At 44.0% G+C, this 20,909-nt stretch overlaps 3 protein-coding genes across 5 annotated transcripts; 1 reads left to right on the forward strand and 2 right to left on the reverse strand.

Moving 5' to 3' along the window:
• Positions 1-1,077: 1,077 nt before the first annotated feature.
• Positions 1,078-6,018, reverse strand: ruvbl2 (RuvB-like AAA ATPase 2). 2 transcript variants are annotated; one of them, XM_005926845.3, is made up of 14 exons: positions 5,871-6,018; positions 5,061-5,115; positions 4,867-4,922; positions 4,599-4,740; positions 4,293-4,422; positions 4,142-4,208; positions 3,078-3,184; positions 2,856-2,949; positions 2,560-2,778; positions 2,373-2,491; positions 2,140-2,259; positions 1,930-2,059; positions 1,713-1,827; positions 1,078-1,446 (listed from the first exon to the last, which is right to left on the reverse strand). In XM_005926845.3, exons 2-14 carry the CDS (start codon positions 5,113-5,115, stop codon positions 1,421-1,423), a joined length of 1,380 nt encoding a protein of 459 aa, XP_005926907.1. In that variant the 5' UTR covers positions 5,871-6,018; the 3' UTR covers positions 1,078-1,420. The 2 variants fall into 2 exon arrangements, with proteins under 2 accessions (XP_005926907.1, XP_005926906.1); XM_005926844.3 differs by lacking the exon at positions 5,871-6,018 and adding an exon at positions 5,222-5,824.
• A 1,379-nt stretch (positions 6,019-7,397) lies between these two features.
• On the reverse strand, positions 7,398-11,658 carry ftr83 (finTRIM family, member 83). 2 transcript variants are annotated; one of them, XM_005926847.3, is made up of 8 exons: positions 10,982-11,658; positions 10,561-10,656; positions 10,152-10,385; positions 9,894-10,053; positions 9,683-9,745; positions 9,285-9,353; positions 8,543-8,625; positions 8,213-8,273 (listed from the first exon to the last, which is right to left on the reverse strand). In XM_005926847.3, the coding sequence occupies exons 1-7, from the start codon at positions 11,555-11,557 to the stop codon at positions 8,573-8,575; spliced, it is 1,251 nt and encodes a 416-aa protein (XP_005926909.1). In that variant the 5' UTR covers positions 11,558-11,658; the 3' UTR covers positions 8,213-8,273; positions 8,543-8,572. The 2 variants fall into 2 exon arrangements, with proteins under 2 accessions (XP_005926908.1, XP_005926909.1); XM_005926846.3 differs by lacking the exon at positions 8,543-8,625 and having other exon boundaries at positions 7,398-8,273.
• Positions 11,659-13,211: 1,553 nt separating this feature from the next.
• Positions 13,212-20,341, forward strand: ftr82 (finTRIM family, member 82). Its single transcript, XM_005926848.2, has 7 exons — positions 13,212-16,187; positions 17,390-17,485; positions 17,606-17,839; positions 18,078-18,237; positions 18,319-18,375; positions 18,510-18,572; positions 19,130-20,341. The coding sequence occupies exons 1-7, from the start codon at positions 15,597-15,599 to the stop codon at positions 19,648-19,650; spliced, it is 1,722 nt and encodes a 573-aa protein (XP_005926910.1). The 5' UTR covers positions 13,212-15,596; the 3' UTR covers positions 19,651-20,341.
• The last annotated feature ends 568 nt before the right edge of the window (positions 20,342-20,909 follow it).

Below are 20,909 nucleotides of genomic sequence, written 5' to 3' on the forward strand. Positions count from 1 at the left end.
TGGTAGATACTGGCCTATTGCAGACATTTGAATGTGGCTGTCCAACATATGTTAACACTGAATTTAGAAGATTCACTGGTTTCAATGAATCCATGTAGAAATGGAGTGATTCGATTCACTGTCATTTATACAGCGCCAAGTCACAACAGTCGCCTCAAGGTGCTGTGTATTGTGCAGTAGATCCTACAATAACACATACAGAGAAAAACCCAACAATCATATGACCCCCTATGAGCAGCACTTTGGCGACAGTGGGAAGGAAAAACTCCCTTTTAACAGGAAGAAACCTGTTAAAAAATACATATTAAATGTGACATATGACTATGGGACCAAAAATCCAGTGTGATCTATTCAATGTAACAGTTTTTATAATACGTTTGATATGCCCACATACCAAACAGCACTTTAACTACTTATTTATTGTCACATTGTCAACAATTTATGACTTAGATAAAATACACTCCCTTTGAAAACATGATTTGGTTGAACCCTGTGTCAGATTTCTGGTTAAATACTCATGTCAAATATGACATGACAAGAATGACGAGACTCGCAGGGTCTAAACATTTGAATACAGGAAAATCTAGAGTGAGTGTCAAAGGCTGCTATACACCTACAGACTCAAGCAGGACATTTACAGGACGACACGCATCAAACACGCTGAAGTGATTCAACAGGAAGATATTTTTAGGCTGTATGCAGTGCTGTTCAATTTGCTCATTAAAATGCACACTAAGGGCTCGCAGGCATCCCAGCGGTTTGCACAGTGCATTGTTTCTCAGGACCAGGCTTACAGTAAAGATCTTTGAGCTCCCCCTTGTGGTAGCAGCTGTAACTATTTTATTAGTGATAAACGTTATGAGTGATTTTGTTTTAAATTTTACATCCAAACGTTTTTTTCTTCAGGGTAATAAACTGATCACTGATCAAACCTGACCAGACTGCACCACCGCCTGGTCAGGCAGACACATCATTCTCATGTTTATGTGAGCCTGCACCCTCCAAAAGCTAACTTTGAAACGTGAAAAACTGTTTCGTAGCTTTCAAGTTTAAAGGACAAGAAAGAAAGAATCTCAATATGCTTAGAAAAGCTTGTTTACTTATTTTCATAAAATTAAACCGTGTAAAAGGTCAACAACATAAAACAAACACTTAAGGAATGGGTATTCACGCCACAAGGCCTGAGAGATGAAGGACTGGGGTCATTTCAAAATGCGATTGAATTTCAGTCCAATAGATTTGAATTTAAACAGTGTGGAGATCAAGGACAATTCTGTGTCCACCTCCAGTCTAATTCAGTTAATTCAAGAGGCTAAACTCAAATTTGGGAAGAAGTCCGGTTGTGAATCGACACCAACACTAGATGACGGCGAACAGCATAAAAAAAACTTCAGAGGAGGAAGAGAAAGCATCGTCTTCATTACGAGGTGTCCATAGCAGCTGTTTCTGAAACATAAGAACACATCTGTTCATCATGTCATGTCAAACCTGCATATTTACACAGAAAGAAAACCGAGCGCCTTCTTTTCCAGCATGACTGCAGCGCTGAGTTGGGAATAACGCCGTTTCACATCGTAGCGTTTTTCTCCTCAGATCACTTTTAGTATTCTAAACCTAAAATCACACTAATTACTCCCACAAGGGGTGAAAACCAGCGTTTAACTTGTGTGAACGCACGAGCTGCTGATACAGAGAACGAACAGCAAACTCACGTGTTTCATTAAAGAGGAAGGAATCCTGATACTCCTTCATGTACTGAGAGGATCTGGCCTCATCCAGGAACAGAGAGTAAACTCTTTTAATGTCTTCTACCTGAACCTCTGTGCCCTGCAAAAAACAAACGGCACCAACAGAGTCAACGTGACAAAACTCAAGAAACAATGGATGTGATACACGTGCAGCTGCTGAAGTCGTTCACATCGAGCTTACCTTGCGTTTACGACACACCAGCCCTGCGGTGCTGATCAGCTGGATCGCGTAGCGCAGTGACGTTTCCATGCCGATACGAGTGAGGACCGTGTGAGCCTCCTCGCTCAGCTCCACATCCTCCTCCTCACACCTGAAACGGAAACCTCAGCTTTACATTTCATCTGCGGCAGAAGATGGAAGCGTCTGCTGATTATGAACACGCGTTTTTACCGGATCTTCAGGATCTGCTTCGTCTCTTTTTCGGTGTAAGGGGAGGTGGCGATGATGAGCAGCCGATCGAGGAGATCGATGGGGATGCCGTGAGGGCTCTGATAGTTTGTTCCACGGATTCTGCAGGGAGACGAGTGAGTAGCACATTACTAATGAAACACCCAAATTATTCAGTATTACCTTTACTGAAGCGGAAGGCTGACTAAAAGCAGTACGGTTTGGGAAAACAGTACCGAGTGATGCCTCTGTTGGTGGCCATAATGAGAACTGGGGAGAGGTCACTCTCCAGGGCACGGTTCAAGAAGGAAAAGCACTCCATGTCCAGCATATGCACCTCATCAATAAATAACACCTACAACAAGAGAGAAACGTTTAACAGAAACTCATGAAAAGCAAATAGAAGCATATAAAGACACTCACCCCTGGAATGATCTCGGCCTTTCCTTCTTCCCTCCACTCACACACTTTGGCATTAATCTGCTCGCGGACTTCAGACTTGATCTCTCCGGTGTCTCCAGAGAAAAGAGCCAGGAAGCCTTGTGTGCGACTGTTAATGACATCGATCTCGTGGAGCGACACTGTGTGGACCACCTCTTTTCTCTTCTGCAGCTCTCCCTCAGGACACTGTACAAACTGTGTCTAAAAAGATGGTAAAGAAATTGATTTTAAAATACTGCATCATCCAACAGCACGATCTGAGCGCTGTGACAACAGACCTGAGCTCCCATGGCATCGTAGTCTCTGGCTCTGGTGAAAGAGCGCCCCAACTTGGTGATCTTTCCAGTGGCTTTATCGATGGTGATAACATCTCTGAGAGAAAAGCAACAGAAACGCTCAGAAGACACGAGTCCTGTGCAAGTCTGAGTGATGCTGTAAAACTTCATATAACATTCATGTCACATAACAGGTCCTGTAACAAGATCACCTACTGAACTTACCCCGCTTGCACCTTCTCTTTACTCAAACTGTCAATCATCTTGTTGCCCAAGTCGTAGATCGTCTCCATCTCCGTAGTCTTTAGCGTCAACTTGCCCACCTTTGCACCCTGATCCAAGGCACAAACTTCTCAGTAAGTTATATGAAGTATAATAATAATAATAATAATAATAATAATAATAATAATAATGGATTGCATTTATATAGCGCTTTTCAAGACCCTCAAAGCGCTGTACACTTCCATTATTCATTCACTCTCACATTCACACACTGGTGGAGGCAGCTGCAGTTGTAGCCACAGCTGTGCTGGGGCAGACTGACAGAAGCGATTACCACTGTGACCTGGGGTTGTGCGATTGGACGAATATGTCGACGACAGGCTCAGCCCATCAGCGATCGTTTTCACAAGGACGATTTATTTATTTATTTGCCCACGAGTAAATTTGCTAATAATGATGTAGCTGCAGAAGTTGGTGATAGCCTAGCATACTCAGCTGCGTACGTGCTCATGCAAGTTAGCCGTGTTTGAGTGCTTTGCTCGCACTATACGTCTGCACAAGCCGCACACCGCTTTGGTTACATCCTTAGGTTTACCTCTTTCACGTGGTTTAAAAATCCCAAATTGGCGACTTCATATTTTTTCAGTGCTGTCAGCGTTAACGTGCCGTCATCACGACTAACGCGATTAACAAGTAACCCATCAGGAGCGCAGACTGAATCGAAATCCCTAAAATGTCTCTGTCAACGCATTTCGGGCAGTTTGTCGTGTCGTGATGATTGACACGTTAACGCCACAGCCCTAATTTTGGGGGGAAATTAGTTCATCCCTGTTTGGACTTCCTCTGTGTTGTAAACGTGCAAATCAGTCTGTGGATGACTACATTGCTCCGCCCATCAAAAAGTCTGCGCAGGTGCAAATATATCGCCCATTGTCGATTACTGGACGGACGATTGTAGGCGGGAAAATGTTTACATATCACCCAACCCTGGTGTGACCAATAAAATACTTCCCAAAGAACCACATAAAAAGACTGGGTTCACTATATTACGAGTGGAAGCTGCTTACCGTTCCTGTGGCTGGTCTGTCAATCTGGATCTCGACCACCTCTCCTTCAATGATCTCCGTCTCCTCTCTGTTAAAAAACAAAAACAGTTAATAGCAGTTCTTTTCGTATAAGAAGATTTACCAAACTCTATTACAGCATTTGCTCACTCACTTGATCCTTACTCCGATGGCTTTTCTAAAAGCTTGGCTAAGTGCCTCAGTCTTGCTCATCTCCAGGGAGAAGATCTCACTACCAGCCAGTGCTGTAAAGGGTGTATCAGGGCCAAGAGACTGGGCGATGCCTGCATTGGAAAACCCCCCAAAATCAAAAACAAAGTCTCAGCTGAACCCACACTCTGCCAATCAAGCTGGGAGCAACAAAAATGTACCCTAAGCCAATCCCATCAATCCAAGAAACCAATATCTCTTCTAGCTGGGGCTAATATTATGTTCTGGAGGCTTCCAGTGGAGATCTTACCCATAGCAATTGCAGTTTTTCCTGTGCCAGGCTGGCCAGCAATCAGTATTGCCCTGCCAGCAATGTGGCCATCTTTGATCATCTCCAAGATGACTCCTGCGGCTCGACGGGAGGCCAGCTGGCCAACCATCCCCTGAGACACCTGGAATTGAACATAGACATGTAAAAGGCACATCTCCTCTACACAGACACAGAATATTTAAGTCACAAATCCATTACATGCCCCTTAAGAAAGAGAGAAAAAAGGCATTTAAAGACTTAACGCTACCTGTCTTGGTTCCAAAGCATCATCCAAACCAAGGCCACGAATGTGAGAATGTGCACCTAAACACAAGGTGAAAACAGATAAAATAATGTGAGTCACAGGAAGTAAAAAAACTCAAAAATCAGGTACCATGTGCACCTATCACAGCACTATCACACAGTAACCAATCATCATGTGTTTCCGGGTCTCAGTCATACCAATTCTCTCGATTCGTGTGATGTCACGAACCTCTGGAACCTTTGTAGTTGCCATCTGTATTAAAAGCAGAAAGATCATTCATTAATCACTATAGAGTGATCCTGCCCGGTTTCCTACCACTACTTTTACATTTAAAAACAGGCATTTCGCAGTATTAGACCTTCAGAGTATCCCACTCCATGTCAGAATGTCAAACAACAGATAAAAAAAAAAATTAGCTCCAGCAAGAGATTCAAATATTTCTACTGACGTTTTGACGACATACAACCCAGTCACTATTAAATAAATGTTAAAAAACAAAACACTTCGGTGATAAGACTACCACAACATTAAGTAGTTAGATTGTCAAACAATTAACACTTTAAAGAGCCCGTCCTGGTCAGTTGGTTGTCATAGTGACAGAGTTGAGCGCATGCCACAACAGAGTAAGAACAGTGTTAGCGTTACGTTAGCCTGGTTTCTAAGGCTTTTTATTCTTCATATTTTTACTTTTTCATATAAGCAACGGAAAGCTCGGGTATCGCCATAACACAGATTTAATAACGTGGTACACGAAATCCACAAATCTCGTTTGGCGCCAAGTAAACAGAGCAAGGATAGTGACAAGTAATGCTAACGCCAGCTAATGTTATGTTAGCAAATTAGCTAGCTCCATTCAAAGCTTTCTTCTTTGAGTAACTCCTGCTTAGCAAGACGAAGACGTGATGTTCGACAGAACATGGAAGGAAGTCCTACAGGACACATCGTGTAACACCACGGTGCGAAAGCCTGGAGTTAACACTGTTTATATTGATCGCATGAACACTCACCTGTGCAGCCACACTTGCGAAAATGTGAGAATGCGGCGCTTCTTTCTAATGGTGCGCAGATTAAAAGCGTCCGTACAGAAACAGCTTCTTTTCGTTTTTTTTCCCTGCTAGGGGATGTTTGGGTTGACTGCCCTCTATGGACTCGATGGTAAAAGGACAGCACGAGCTTGTGATTTACAGGGAGTGGCAGGAAACCTTACCGGTGTCCTGGATTATATTATGGACATTTGAATCCGTGTAGCCGTTTCAGTCCAGAGTGGTTAAACTGTGTGCTAGGCTCCCTTTAACTCCCTTTTCCACGGACGGGCTATTTTGTTGCAAGAAGAAAACGTAAAACCTTTAATATTTACTGGTGTAATGTGCTGGGTTACGGAACTGAGATGTTGTAGAGATGTCAATGTCATACTGTACGTAAGCTGGACCAGCCAAGGAAGCACTTTGCTCTGTTTTAGTTACTGTTTGTACACGCTAACAGCGGAAGCTTTCACTTCAGTCACGATAAAAACCTGCTCAAACTTAGTACTGCAGACGTTTGTCCACCAGAGGCTGCAAGAGCCCCGAGTTATATTAAAGCTTGAAGAATTTCGAAGTTGAAGCCAAAGTTTTTGCAGAGTGGTGTTGTTGATGCAGTAGGCCGGATAAACGTTTGCTTTCTGCAGGCTCCGCTTCATTCATCTTAGTGTAAAAGCCTCTTTCATTTTTTAAACCGAGAAATATTATAATCCAAACTATGGAGATGAGTTTGAGATTTTTATTGTCGTCTTTGTCTCAAGCTCAGCTTCATATTTGCAAAAAGTAATTTTAAAAGCTTACAAATCAAGACTGCAGTATTATTGAACAATGGGAAAGCCTGCCTGCTGATTATAATCTCAAGGTTTCTGGAGGGGTTTTCATATCCTCTCCACTAGACCTTTCAAGCTCCACCTCAAGGCCCAGGCTTAAGAGTCCACAAACTGAAGTCGCTTTATTTAAACATCACAGCAGAGCGACTGCTGCACGGTAAAAGGTAAATTTCGGTGCTCCTGAGTTGCCACACTAACTCAGAACAATTTTTATTTCATTTTAAACTTCGATAACAAAACCAAAATAACTAAATAAATAAAAGAATAAATGAATAATAAATGTAAAAAAACTAAACTAACTCAGAACTTTTTAATGAAGAACTTGACGATACATTAGGACTCAGTCATACTTCCACTCAGCTGAACGAGTCTTAAGCGTCACAGAAACCTCTCAGGTACACCTCGCCTGTTCCTGTAGAGTTCCTTAATGACCTCTCAGCTGCTTTTCAAAACACTGTGCTTTAAGCACACACAAACACACCATCTCCCCCCAGTCCACACTCAAAGCTGGGTCTATTTTACATTTGCTTATTAAATAATTGCACTGTGAGTGACGTTGCTAATGGCAGGAAATGTCTGCCTTTTAAAGATCTTACAGATCTGGCTCAGAGCTGATTAGCTTGAAGAGTGAGTTAGGAAGCTCGTCATCGTAGAAGAAATGAGAGGAAAAAATCCGCATCACAGCTCATGCTTGTTACCAAAAGTTTATTTGATAAAAAAAGCAAAATATCACAAATGGTCATCACATTGTACAAGGTTCATTATTTTGAATTATAGTGTAAATATGCATATACTATATTATTTCTGAATTAGTAAATGCTCATTGACTTTCTGCAACTGATTTTACACTGAACACATGTTGATTTGCTGAATATTTGCTCTTCAAGCATCGTTTCCCCCATCAGCACATATCGGATACCAAACAAAACAACGACCTAATATCAGAAAAAAAGGGGGAAACAAAAGCATATTTTCTCACAACAGCAGTACTTTGCATCATTCCACACCCACTGATCTTTGGATGTGTTACTTAATCACAGCTGGATAATGGTAATGGCTGACTCATACCAAACCCAGAAGCCTGGATAGACAGGTTCACTAAAGGAGGCATTAAAGCGGTGGATTAGAGACATGGTTTCCCCAACAGCGTAGAATGAGAGAGTACCCCCGGCGTGATCCAGGAAAACGCCGATGCGGGAGGAGTAGGGCGCGCTGACCTCTTGCTGGTCCTTGTTGTGGCGGGCTGAGTAACTGGAATCAGAGCAGAAAAGGCTCCATGACTTGCGGTTGTAGCCGATGCGGCAGCTGTCACTGTAGCCCGATCTCTTGATGCCTTTGTAGGCGATGCCGATGGAAGCCCCCTCCCCACTCCAGTCTACCTCCCAGTAGTAGGTGCCTCCAGAGAGGGGCTCCTTACACAAGACCTGTGGCAGGGAGTCGAACCTGGCAGGGCTGTCAGGGTAGGACTGGGGGTCTCTCTTGAGGGCAGCTTTTCTGTTCCCTCGTGACAAGTAAAGCTGTCTGTAGGCTGTGTTTTGGTCCAGAGTGAGCTGGCAAGCATCTAAAGATGGGTGGAACACAAGTTCATTGTTTACTCAACAATGCTGAACATAAATCAGTCTGGGATAAACGTAAATGAGGAAAGCAAATAGCCAAAGCATCTGTCCTACAGCAGCTGAAGCACCCCACTCCAAAGCAGCAGCAGAACGTCATCGACATCTCAGTTAAACTTCTACTCACTGCGGTAGAAGTTTAAATAACTTCTGCAAAACACACTTTGAAGGAAAAGCAAGAGACCCTCTGGCTGGACACGGAAATCAGAATAGTCACCTGACTGCTGTGTACCTCCACCTCTGCAGGTCACAGCTGGTGGGACACCCGACGCCCTCGGCTAGATCTGCCCGGCCTATGATCTGGAACGCCAAAGGTATCAAACACTGTTTGTGAGTTTGACCACAAACAGAATTCCAGCAAAGACCTTTTTCAGCTGTGACGTGAGTCAATGACTATGCAGTTTCTCCCAGCGCTAAAGTTGAGAGGCCCCAAAGATTTCTGTTGAAAGCTGGATTAACCTCCTGAGACCGTGTCCTCATATGGGAACATTACATTTAGACTTACACTCCATCTTACAAAATCAATATTTTACACTCTGTTAATAATGACCATAAAACTATATTGTGTTATGCTGCCAAACAAACCCACTGTCTCTATATCGAGGACATACTTTTTAATATATTTATGTATTTTAAAACCTTTCTGTTCAAAGGCGATGCTTCTTTTTTTACTTATTGGCTTCGAGAAAATTTGGAGAAATGAAAAATGCATCCCAAACAAGAGCTCGTGTTGCAGGAGGTTAAAATGCAGCTTAAGTAAAGATGACATAGCTGTGCAATATTTGCAGTGAATCAGTCCCAACCTCTGTCAACACTGTAGGACTAACAGTAGCTTCTAAGAGCAGATTTTGTGGTCAGCCACAGGGTCTGACAGAGAACCTCGTCAGCATCTAATATGCGTCATGCAGTGAACTGAGCAGAGAGAACAGTGGACAGTGTGGGTCAGAGCAGAGACTCACATCTCAGGAAGTCCTCCCTGTACTGAGGCTCCTTGACTGGCACAGACTTGTACACGGGAGCTTCGTCACCTGTGAGAGGAAACACAGAAAATGAGACAGAGTTGTGTGTCAGCAGTTTTTAATGTGCTGCACCTGAACAGCTAATACGTGTGCAGGAGGTCACGTTCTCGTTCACACTGGCACACTATCAGTGATCAGGCAAACACCTCGTAAAGCAATCTAACAGGAGAATGGAAAGAACTGAGGAAACAGGGCCAGATGATGAAACGCCTGAGCGTTATGACTCAACACCACATCTCCTGGCTTTAGTCTGACTCTGTGCTAAAGTTGTTCCGCCCTCATTCATTGTTGTGTGTATGAGCAAGTTGTGAAATGATGCTCTTGAAAGACTGACTCACTTTTTATTGATTGATATTGTTTCTTTTTGGAATCCTCCAGCTCACAGAAGGTCATTTTGTTAACTGCAAATACAGAAAAACCGTTCAGTCATCGTGCTTTCTTCGTATGTTTGAAATAACACAGTGAGATTACAGCAACATCACCCTGCAGTAGTCAGATTCCCTGCTGCATCTGTTCTGTGAACATCGAGACGTCAGTCTTCACGCTCACCTGTCTTGGCTACCTTAACCAGTTCGTCATTGCTGGATTCATTCAGTTGCTGTTTCAGCTCAGAGACGGCTTTGGTCACCGGGCCGAAGGAGAAGTACGGGTTGACGCTCACCGACGGCAGCTCCTCGGCCTCTGTTTGTGCTATCAGCATGTGGTAACTCTAACAACAATATAAAAGTAAGATAACACTGATTCTGTCAGATTATATTTTTATCTTCATGAGCATGCCTTCCTGAGCCGCTGGCGGCTGCCAGTTACCTGGATGAAGTGGATGTGGTCCTCGGTGCGAGACAGCTGGGTGATCTCGTTGTCTCTCGCCTTCAGGTCAGCGATCTCATGACTCAGACGCTCCAGATGGCTCTCTGCGTTGTTGAGTGCCGCCCGCTTGTTGGAGGATATCAGCTTTGCCATCTCTTGCTGCATCCTCTCAATGGAGCGCATCATGTCGCCAAACATCTTCTCACATTCCTGAAGCGCCCTCTGGGCTGAGTTCTGCACAGGAGACATTGGAGTGTGTCGTAAGGTGAACTGGTGTCACACTGGTTTTTACGATGACACACTTAGAAGAAGGAATGCTGTCAGTGCTGTTAGCTTCCGCTCAGCCTGTAGCGGTCAGAGTGCTCGTATCTGTCTGATGGATGATAATGACGGTGATTGCGGCACAAACCTTGAGAGAGTCCACCGCGTGTTTTAGTTCCTCCATCTGTTTCAGGCGATCGTGAATCCTCTCCTGGATCTCAGCCTGGGTGGCACCCAGCCGTTGCTATAAGACAGTTGAAACATTGATGATTATTATGACAAGAGCTTTACGCAGAAGTAACTCAAATATATTAAATCGTCTAAAAAAATTAGCTTAAATGTTTGGCTTTTAAGTTCAGGAGTCCAGGTTCACTGGACGCCAACACCTTTATCTTTGTTTGCATGAATGGGCGTCTATTGTTGCTGCTCTTTCATGCTTTGCTCCCCACCCTTTAACTGCTGTAGTGCACCGTGTTACAGCTTTAATACGGAATATTTGACCCTTATTTGTCACAGGTTTTAGCGTTATTATTGAACCAAAGGAGGACCGGTACGAGGGTGTTGCCTACCTGTTCCTCAGATCTCTCCTGCTCAGCTGACACCATGTCGTGGCCCTTGTGTTCTTTCACCGTGCACAGCACGCAGATACACATCTGGTCGGTGCGACAGAACAGCTCCAGACCCTTCTGATGCTGCGGGCAGATCTGCCTGTCCAGGTGGCCGATTTCATCCACCAGCTTGTGCCTCTTAAAGGTGGCCGACTCGTAGTGGGGCTTCAGGTGCTTCTCGCAGTAGTGCGCCAGACACATCAGGCAGGACTTGATGGCTTTGTGCTTCTTCCCAACGCAGATGTCACAACCTACATCCTGGGGTCCAGCGACGTTGTAGTCGGGGGACGGAGGTGGAGGCGGAAAGGACTCAGAGTTGCGTTGGAGCGTGGAGTTCCTTGAGCCTCCGACGCGCCTCGGAGTTGGCCTCTTGCTGTAGGAAACCCTGCACTCCGGGCAGTTGAACGAGCCAGTGTGTTCAGCATGATCCCAGTATGTCTTCAGGCAGATGGAGCAGAATGCGTGGCCACATGGGATGGACACAGGGTCCCTGAGATATTCCTTACAAAGGTAGCAGGTGTCTTGGTCAAAAGACATGGAGGCAGTTTGCTTCTTTTCCCTCTAACGCCGAGAAGATGATGTGAAGTCAGAGCCTCACTTGTGTCAGCACTGTGGCAAAGTGACTGCACAGGTAGTGCGGGTGCAACTTATATAGAGTAAACAGAGAGGGAGGATAAACAGGTTAAGCCGAAACCAGTAAAACAAGGGCGGAGAAAGAAAAGGACACAATGAGTAGATCCATGTGTTACAGAATGCTGAGAAAATGAGTGATATGTGCAAACTGAAAATATTTGATCCAAAGAGTTGTAGTTTCCATTTATTACATTTTGACACTGTAAAAAAACAAAAGGTCCAAACTTAGATAGGAAATTTTGAGCAGCAACGATGTGTAATCAAAGGATACCACGTAATATTTACAGGAACTGAAGCATTATTTGTTTTTTAACAGAAGTGAAAGAAAAGCCATAAAACAGGTGTTACACATTTCAGGGAATAAGATGTGTAATAATAAAATAAATAAAATAGCATCAAATGTAAACGAGTGAGTAAAACCTTCTGCGAGCTCCGGTCAGATTCAGTCTGTTGGATTTGCTAAAGTTGACTTCACCCGTGACCAGTTAATTATTAACCGCGTTTACTTTGCTTTGCCACTGATTTCCTCTGACAGGATGCCACAGCTCTCATATACACGAACTCAACTGTAACGTTTCCACCAATAAGAAGCTAAAGTATTTAATAATGTATCATCTTCTGCACACACACAAAATCCTTCCCTCTGTATATTTTACTTTACGGCGAACACGCCTCCCGGCCGGAGTTTCAGTGTCAGATAGGAATGCAACTACACTTGATAGCCGAGATAACAGAAGGGCCAAGAAAGCCTGCTTAAAAGATTCCTTTGTGTGAGAGCCAGCAGGGTCTAAACAGCATTACAGGGTCGGCTGTGAACAACAGTAACTGCAGCTGACATGTATGACCACACGTAGCATTTAACCAAAGCTGCTCTGGCTGTGGTTACGCTCCTCACTGGAGGTGATTCAAAACTTTGTGAACTGATATTGGAAAAAGCATCACAAATATCTTTATGTAATCTCTGGTTTGTAAAAGTTACTTATTTTATTTCAAGTTCATTGGCATTCAAAGGATTTCCATCACTGTTCTCTGCAGTTAACTTATTTAAAGTCAGTGTTAGTTTAGGGTAAAGTTAAATAGATACTTTTCACAGGATTTCTTTCATTTCATTTCTTATTTTATGCTGAATCATTTTAGGACAGTCTGTAACTTGTGCTCTGTAACACTGCTCATCTGTTTGTAATCTGATTACATGCCAGTGACATGCAACACACCCTTTTAAACTGACGACAGAACTGCTAGTGATGCAATAGAAAGCATGTCTGTCCTGATGGCAGATTTTCTGTTTTCTGATTTCGTTTCCTTAAAACAAAAAAATTCTTTGTTTGATTCTTTGGAGGAGAAAAACTGTCTGGAGCTACGAGACGATATTTCACTTTGTCATCTGTGCATAGTTTTGTTTTTTCATGCGCCCGTTATCCAGTTCCAGCAAACACAGTGATCGGAGCAAAAAGGTCAAATAAGCATCTGTCAGAGTTTATTGCTTCCATGTGACTCGACCTCTCCCTACAGGGGTGTAGAGCGCTGAGATCTTAGCTTCTTTTAAAGTTCTCTGACTTTGTGATTCAGTTTTTTCCGCGTTGCTCAAAAAGAGGGCTCTCGAGCATCATGACACAAAGTTCAGCTGTGAGGATGTCAGCATGGGAGCATAAACCATTGTGAATCTTTGGCAGGTTCACTGAAGAGGCGACAACAAGACACCACCGAGGCTTTGCTGCTGGCCACAGACCGTCGCTCTCTCCTTATCCCCCGACTCCAGCGTTACGTTCTGCTGATGTTCTTGTCGTGGCTCGCTGCTGGCTGCAGGTTTCCTTATAAACAGTTCAGCTGCATCACGACCTAAAATAGCGCCTAACAATGATCGTTAGTGTGCATGTGTAAGGATTTGATACCGTTCCCTTCTTTTTTTCAGGACTCACTTTCGAGCAAACCAAAACTTTATATCATAACAATAACAAAGGATGTGCACATCTCTACATCCTTATCATTACCACAACAAATGAAAAAACACGGGAATGCAGTTCTGAGCCGCAGAACGAGCTGTTAGACACTTTGAACGCTGTTCTACGTTTTGGATCATCCCTATCTGAGTTATGCATCCTGTCAAGCAACATTTCTTCTGAATCTTGCAACAGTCTTTTTCACTGAAATCTTGTGTATGCACTGATGACCGATGCCTGCATTTTCACTTTTTAAGCTCTCATTTCACTCGTTTCCTTTGATCAAACAGCGAGCGCTCTCCTGCGCTCACCTTGAAGAAACCATGCTCGCTGCACTTTAATAAAGGGTGACCTTTCCCCTTGAACTTGGACTATATATGACTGCGGAGTTTCGGTCTGCTTTGTTGGAGAAAGCAGCCTGATAACAAGCCTGCCACTCTTTAAAGTGGGCGTCTGCTCAAACCTTAATAAAACTGACTGTAAACACTGTTATGCTTCAGATTGGCTTCCTCGGAGCACGGGATACATTTGACCAAACTTGTGCTGTTAAGCTTTCACTCTTCTAGCAAGCACGCTCATTTAAAACTTTGATTCAAAGATTTTTCCCCTTTGGCAGTCGTGCTGTCCAAAAACAGGTGGTTAATCTGTAAGCACAATGCTCCCTTTACTCTGGAGGAAGGAAGGAAAACTGGCTTATCAGAAACCTGACCAAATACGGAGAGGTGAAACTACCTCGTGTATGAAGTAATGCAAGCTATGAATTGAAGGTGGAGCAAATGTACCTTTTAGAAGCTTAAGATTACTTTGCCATGTGATTGCAGATCAGGCAAACATACATTGCACAATTTTATTTGAAGCTAATTTCAAACAGTGTTCAAAGAGTGTTTGTATTTCTTTTTTTAACAATGTGTACTTTCAATGTAATTTCAAGCAGGAAACATGCCTGTGAGTTGGACACTGGTGTAAGTAGGAGCAGATTGGGCCTAATTGAAATGCTAATGAGAGGCCGGTGATGTCAGCAGACACTTCACGCTGTGGAGAGAGTCGGGTCACCTCAGGAGTTCTTCCCCTGCTTTGTTCTAACCAGTAATACGTGCAGGAATTATGAGGGGGACATTTTGCATTGCCACGTAACTCGAGTGAAATATGTACACAACTATGCGAGACATCTACCGCAACAACACCTGGACGCGACAGGAATGCGTCTGTTTGAGTATTTGCACCCATGCGTTTATGTTTGACACGTGAATGTTTTCTTACCACTGAAAACAGAAACCAGCCGCATATCTGCAGATACAAACGGCCACGTACGAGTGAACGGACGAGTCGGGCCAGTTACGGAACAAATATTACAACTTTTAAATGAGTGTTTCTCTGACGACAGATGTGAGCAGAGACGTTTGAGGTCATTCTCAAACCGTGTGCGTGTTTGTTTACTGGGTGGTCCCTGAAATTCCTTCAGTACCTTAGGCTGCATGTATGTTTGTCGGACTATAACCGGTTTAAGACAATGGCGATTCTGTGGGACAACAATAGGTGGAAATGCAGCTGCCAAGAAGTGTGTGCGCAGCTCACCCGCAGATGAGCCACATGAGAAATGCGAGTGAAAGAAGAGGAAGCTGCAGGGAAATGGAAACATTTTCTTGCACATTTATTGTCACGACTTTGGTGTTTTACTTTTCATTCATTCTCTCTTTCTTTCTGCTCTCTCTCTGCTCTCCTGCCTGCGCCTTCTCTGCTTTGCTCTTTTTTCCTCTCCCTCCTTGTTCAACCTGCTTATCTGAACTGGGCAGGGCCCGATGTACTCACAGGACGGGGGAGGGGCCTTGCCTGCTTTCAATCAATAACCTTTTGGAATTTAGAAATACAAGTAGGTCCTGTCTCTGGCAGGCTGTACCACACTCTCGAGGGCGGGCTTTCAGGCACACTCGACGAAATCCCTATCTCCTCCTGGCATTCTCCCTGACTGTTTCTCCAGGGCTGACTGTTTGGAGTCCACCACAATGGCTGATCACACCTCTCCAGACTACTTCAGCTGCTCTCTGTGTCAGAACCTACTGAGGGACCCTGTGGCTATCCCCTGCGGCCACAGCTTCTGTATGGACTGCATCAGTGGCTACTGGAATGAAGCCGACTACACAGGGATTTACATTTGTCCCCAGTGTAAGATCACATTCACCCAGAGGCCTGTACTGAGGCCCAACGCCACTCTGAGCATGGTGGCAGAGAAGATCAAGAAGAGCGGTCTGAACCTCAACCTCAGCACGTCCCAGGGGAGCGTCTTTGCCGGATCAAACGACGTGCCCTGTGACTTCTGCATCGGGAAGAAATTAAAGGCTGTCAAGTCCTGCCTCAACTGCCTGGCATCCTACTGCGAAAAGCACTTGAAGCCACACTATGAATCAACCACGTTCAAGAGACACAAGCTTGTGGACGAGTTAGGGAACTTGGACAGGAAGATCTGCCCACAGCACCAGAAGTCCCTGGAGCTCTTCTGTCGCACAGATCAAATGTGTATCTGTGCCATCTGCACAGTCAGCGAGCACAGGGGCCATGACATCGTGTCTGCTGAGGCAGAGAGGGGCGAGAAGCAGGTAAGAATAACTCTCAGTGTCTGTTGATGCCTCCTTTTAACAGACAGAGACCAAGTGAGAGAGAGACTGCAAGCTGAATGTTTTCTTTGATAGGTTAGGAGCACATCCTCTCTGGAATAACTTGAGCTAAAGCAAACAGGCTGTTTTTCTCAATTCCTTCCCCTGAACTGCGACTGGTGATTGTACTTTGACCCATTTCACCAAGGCTATCAGCAACCCTGGCGAGCGTTCACAGCCGCCAAAACAAATCCAGCCCTGTGATTAGCTGGACACTGGCTGGAGGCGTGTCTTACAGGCGCCGTGAAAGCGGCTTTCCAGAAAATGCGGTGATCCAGCTGTGGGATAAACACACAGAAAGTGCAGCCTTCTTTCTGCTGCGCTGGTTCCCACCTGTGGGAGTGAGTGTGCAGCGGTGCAGGAATGTCAGGGAGTGCAGGCACTCTACACCTACATTCAATCTCTGTGAGCAATGTGCATTCAAATGACTCACTTCGCCTGTAACACACTGTGGGATAGACATGAATGTCAATAGATACTGTAATGTAGCAGCTGTGTGAGTAATCAGGGAGTGTTTTTACAGCTAATGCAGGCTAAAGGAGTTCTGTGCCGCCATGAAGGCATATTTTATCCCACTGTTGGCTTTACATGGCAGGGAGTCTGGTTTCTCTCATCTAAAGATTTACAACCTGAGTCCAACACATCTCACTCCATCTCCCGCTCCGTCTCCCCTCCCCCTCTCCTGTTGATTCCCCCTCCCTGGATTCCCCACATTCCTCAAGCTTATCTTGAAGAATGGGTTGGTGGGCTCGAGTAAAAGCTGAATTAGAAGCCTTCTATTCTGCATGTCAGCGCTGTGTGCACCTTGAAACGTCTCTTTAAAAGTCAGACGCTGGTAGATTCACATTCCTGACATGGCCAGAATTCCTCCAAAGATTTTTCCCCTCTCCCTCTGAGATAAAAGCGGGATGTATTAAGAAGATCTTTGAGAGGGGCTTATTAAGGACGCCACAGGGCCACACCAGATACTCCGTGATGAGAAAGAATGTTTGCAGGCTTTACATTTGGCATAACTTTTTTAAAAACAACATTCAGCTGCATTTTACGTGATAGTAATCTTAAAGCCAGTTTAGCTACCAGAATGAGCACAAATGGTTGGGAAATTATTAAAACGTGTATCTCTGTAATACTCCTTAATTCTGCAGAAACTTTTGGGAGTCTCCCAAGCTGAGATTAAACAAAAATGCCAGGAGAGGGTGAAGGAGCTGGAGGAGCTCAAGACTGCGGTGGATTCCCTCAAGGTAAGGCCTGAACAACCGGATCAGTTTCTACACAAAGCAAGATCAGTCTCCCAAGATTGTTTAGATCAGGCTGATGAAGATCAGGCTGTAGAGCGATGACATCCTGCTTGCTTTGCCCAGAACTCCGCCCACAGAGCCATGGTGGAGAGCCAGAAGATGTTTGAGGATATGATACGCTCCATTGAGAGGATGAGGTCAGAGGTGAGCAAGCTGATTGGAATCAATGAGAAAGCTGCTTTCAGCCAATCCGAGGCTTTGATCGAGCGTCTGGAACAAGAGATTGATGAGCTGAAGAAAAAAGAGTCTGGCCTCAAGCAGCTGTACAGCACTGAGGACCACATCCACTTCCTGCAGGTACCACGCAGCCTTAAAGAAACTGTGTCGACAGCTGTCATATCAGGTTAATAGGATACTTATTAATAAGTGATTAACGATGACACCGTGAAGAAATATTGAGCCCTTTTTAAAAAATTGGGCAGATCAATACATTTCCATAATATAACACTCACAGTACTGAGAACCCAGGCACCCACGTGTCACCGTCCATGTGACACTACCTCAAATTTCTCATTGGCTCTCATGTTTGCACTAGAACTTCAACTACCTCTGCACCCCCACTGATGACGGCTTCATACCCAGAGTGACCGTGAACCCCGACTTCTCCTTCGCGGCTGTCAGGAAAGCTGTGGCTGAGATTAAGGAGCGCCTCGAGGAGTTTGGCAGAGAGGAGCTGCTCAGGATTTCCAAGTCAGGTGTGAGCAGCACAAACGTAATGTTGAACACAAAGAGTAAAACTTCCAGGTTTCTAATCATGTATATCTTCTACTTTACAGTGAATGAGGTCCCGGTTTACACTACAGAGAGTCGAACGTTGGACAGAAGGAGCAGAGGTGAGGCTCCTATAGCAGTTTATAACTGCAAGAGGTTAATTATTATCCAAAACCACACCAGCCAAAGAATTACAGGCATTTGTGTGGGCGCATGAAGTTCACCGTGACCTAACAAAGAGATATTTCACGTGCAGGCAAAGAAATGACAGTGGACAACACTCCCCCAGAGCCAAAGACCAGAGCTGATTTTCTGAAATGTGAGTTGTTCTGGAACATAACTTGTACTCAAGTATTCATTTTTCTACTTTTGTCAGTTTGACAGTTTGTATTTTACTGCAGCGTGCTGCTTTACTTGTGCTCATGACATCTCAGGAAAATGCGTTTCACTCATTGACTTTTTTATGGCACAGAAGTCTCTTGCTGGAGGTTAATATCCTCAATCATTTCTCTCGTATTAGTTATGGTATAAGGCAGCACTTCAAAGCAACAAAGAACATTTGACTTCTATGAAAAGGTCAAATGCAGCAGTGCAGCGCTGTGTATCAGCGTGCAGGTTATGAAACAATAAATCTGTAACTGACAAACACTTTGTAAAAACGGCATTTTTACTGGATTTAAGTCTGTTTCAGGAATTCTATGACTGGTATTTTTTAAATTCATGTACAGCATAGATATTTCAGAGGTGCACCTCACATCCATTTGAGGATCACTGCTCTGTTCTGCAGTAAAACAGCTACATTAGGCTCAACTTTTAAAAACTCGACATCGAATCCAATTCAAAACCGTGTGAACAATGTTGTCTTTCCTTCTTCAGACTTCTGTCAACTGAAATTAGATCATAACACGGCCTACAAGGAGCTTTGCATCTCTGAGAACAGCAGGAAAGTTATCCGCACCAGGGAGCTGCAGTCCTACGGAGACAACTCAGAGAGGTTTGATAGCTTTGCCCAGGTGCTGTGCCGAGAAGCTCTATCTGGAGGCCGCTACTACTGGGAGATCGAGTGGAGCGGGGAGTTCTCCATCGGAGTGGCTTATAAGAGCATCAGTCGAAAGGGCAAAGGTTCGCTCTGTCTGCTGGGCTATAACGACAAGTCCTGGAGTCTGCTTTGCCATGACTCCGGTTACTCAGCGTGGCACAACCGCGTGGACAAGCCTGCCAATGGTCCTCACTCCCCGCGGATAGGCGTGTACCTGGATCACACTGCAGGGGTGTTGGCATTTTACAGCATAGGCAACACCATGACCCTCCTGCACAGGTTTGAGACTAAATTTGTCGAGCCCCTCTATCCGGGCTTTGGAGTCGGAACGTCAGTCAGGATCTGCAACGTCAAGTGAACGCTGGCATTTGAGCTGTTTTAAAAAGATTTCTGCGAATATACACCAGTGCTTTTGGAATATCTATTTTTGCACCCATTATAAAATGTCTCACAGCTTATTTTTTAAGGTTTATGATGCTTCTTCCAAATGTCTATACACTTTTTTTGAACACCACATGTATTAAGCTTTGAATGTAGCTGTCAAATCATATTCTCACGGCAGTTTAACAAATATATATATATGAATTATTGAAATACACAATTCCTGCATAGTCACACAAGAAAAGTGTCATCCTGTTTGGCGTCTGATGATATCTGCTGGATAATATGATAACATACTTTTAAACATTTTAGCTGATAATTTGCATCTATAGATTTACACAAAGTTAACAATGTCAGTTTTGTGATGTCATTAGGTTGTTCACTGTTGTTATTGAATAATTCTTTTAAAATTGCACTCCTACGACAGGTATGAGTACTATGAAGGTGCATTGTTATAATTTCACTACTGTTCCAAGAATGCTGTCATTTCATTTGGTCGTGTTGTGATATTATCTAAAGGTCGTCACATGAGTTTTTCCACTTGAACTAACCCTTATTTAATTTTGTGTATGTTTACTTAGATAATGGACAGCCAGAGTATAATTGCTATCAAAGAGAGAATTGTTTTGTAACAACATTGATGCATTTAAATAAAGAACTCAAATGAACAGAGCTTTGTCTTGTGAGCCGTGTGCAGAACTGGACCAAAGAAGACAGGATCACCAAATGTAAATACATTACTGGATTAGAAATGGTGTGTGTGTCTTATGTTGAATACTAGCAGTGTGTTCCACATCATCCTTTGAAATCTCAAACTACACAGAGGGAGCTGTGCAGTATTGACACACAGCTCCCTCTGCTGGTTGAATGTAAGAACTAAACCGTAAGAGAAAAAAAAAAGGCCTCAGCCTATCAGTGACACTATTCTGCTCAGAAGTGATGTTAAAAATCCACCATATCATCAGAAAATACAATACAGCCCAGTTTAAACGCAGTCCTTTAAAGTGCAGCAGCACAGCTCGTCTCCCATTTGGAACATGATCCAGTCCACTTGGATACTGAACCGTGACCTGCCCCTGATGCATCCATCAGAGCGAGTGTCTGCATGAATGTTTGGCAGTGGAAAGCGCATCTACTGTTCACATTTAGCAGATAAGTGCTGCAAAATTAAAGTACTTAACTGACATGATTTCATGTTGGTAGTTTTTGCACAATCCTACTGACAGCAACAGTAAC

The sequence above is a fragment of the Haplochromis burtoni genome, unplaced genomic scaffold (assembly GCF_018398535.1).
Source record: "Haplochromis burtoni strain Fernald_Lab_line unplaced genomic scaffold, NCSU_Asbu1 Contig_24, whole genome shotgun sequence".
Lineage (NCBI taxonomy): Eukaryota > Metazoa > Chordata > Actinopteri > Cichliformes > Cichlidae > Haplochromis > Haplochromis burtoni.

Excerpts from the sequence above, each read along its gene's own strand:
- ftr83 (XM_005926846.3), bottom strand. The coding sequence starts at position 11,557 with ATGTCTTTTGACCAAGACACCTGCTACCTTTGTAAGGAATATCTCAGG. Across the intron at positions 9,746-9,893 it reads GGTTAAGGTAGCCAAGACAG|TTAACAAAATGACCTTCTGT; the intron begins GTGAGCGTGAAG and ends CTGTATTTGCAG. Across the intron at positions 9,354-9,682 it reads ACAATATCAATCAATAAAAA|GTGACGAAGCTCCCGTGTAC; the intron begins GTGAGTCAGTCT and ends TTCCTCTCACAG.
- ruvbl2 (XM_005926844.3), bottom strand. The coding sequence starts at position 5,242 with ATGGAGTGGGATACTCTGAAG. Across the intron at positions 2,260-2,372 it reads ACCAACAGAGGCATCACTCG|AATCCGTGGAACAAACTATC; the intron begins GTACTGTTTTCC and ends GTCTCCCTGCAG. Across the intron at positions 1,447-1,712 it reads CTTCCTCTTTAATGAAACAC|AAACAGCTGCTATGGACACC; the intron begins GTGAGTTTGCTG and ends CTTATGTTTCAG.
- ftr82 (XM_005926848.2), top strand. The coding sequence starts at position 15,597 with ATGGCTGATCACACCTCTCCAGACTACTTCAGCTGCTCTCTGTGTCAG. Across the intron at positions 18,376-18,509 it reads GTTGGACAGAAGGAGCAGAG|GCAAAGAAATGACAGTGGAC; the intron begins GTGAGGCTCCTA and ends TTTCACGTGCAG. Across the intron at positions 18,573-19,129 it reads CAGAGCTGATTTTCTGAAAT|ACTTCTGTCAACTGAAATTA; the intron begins GTGAGTTGTTCT and ends TTCCTTCTTCAG.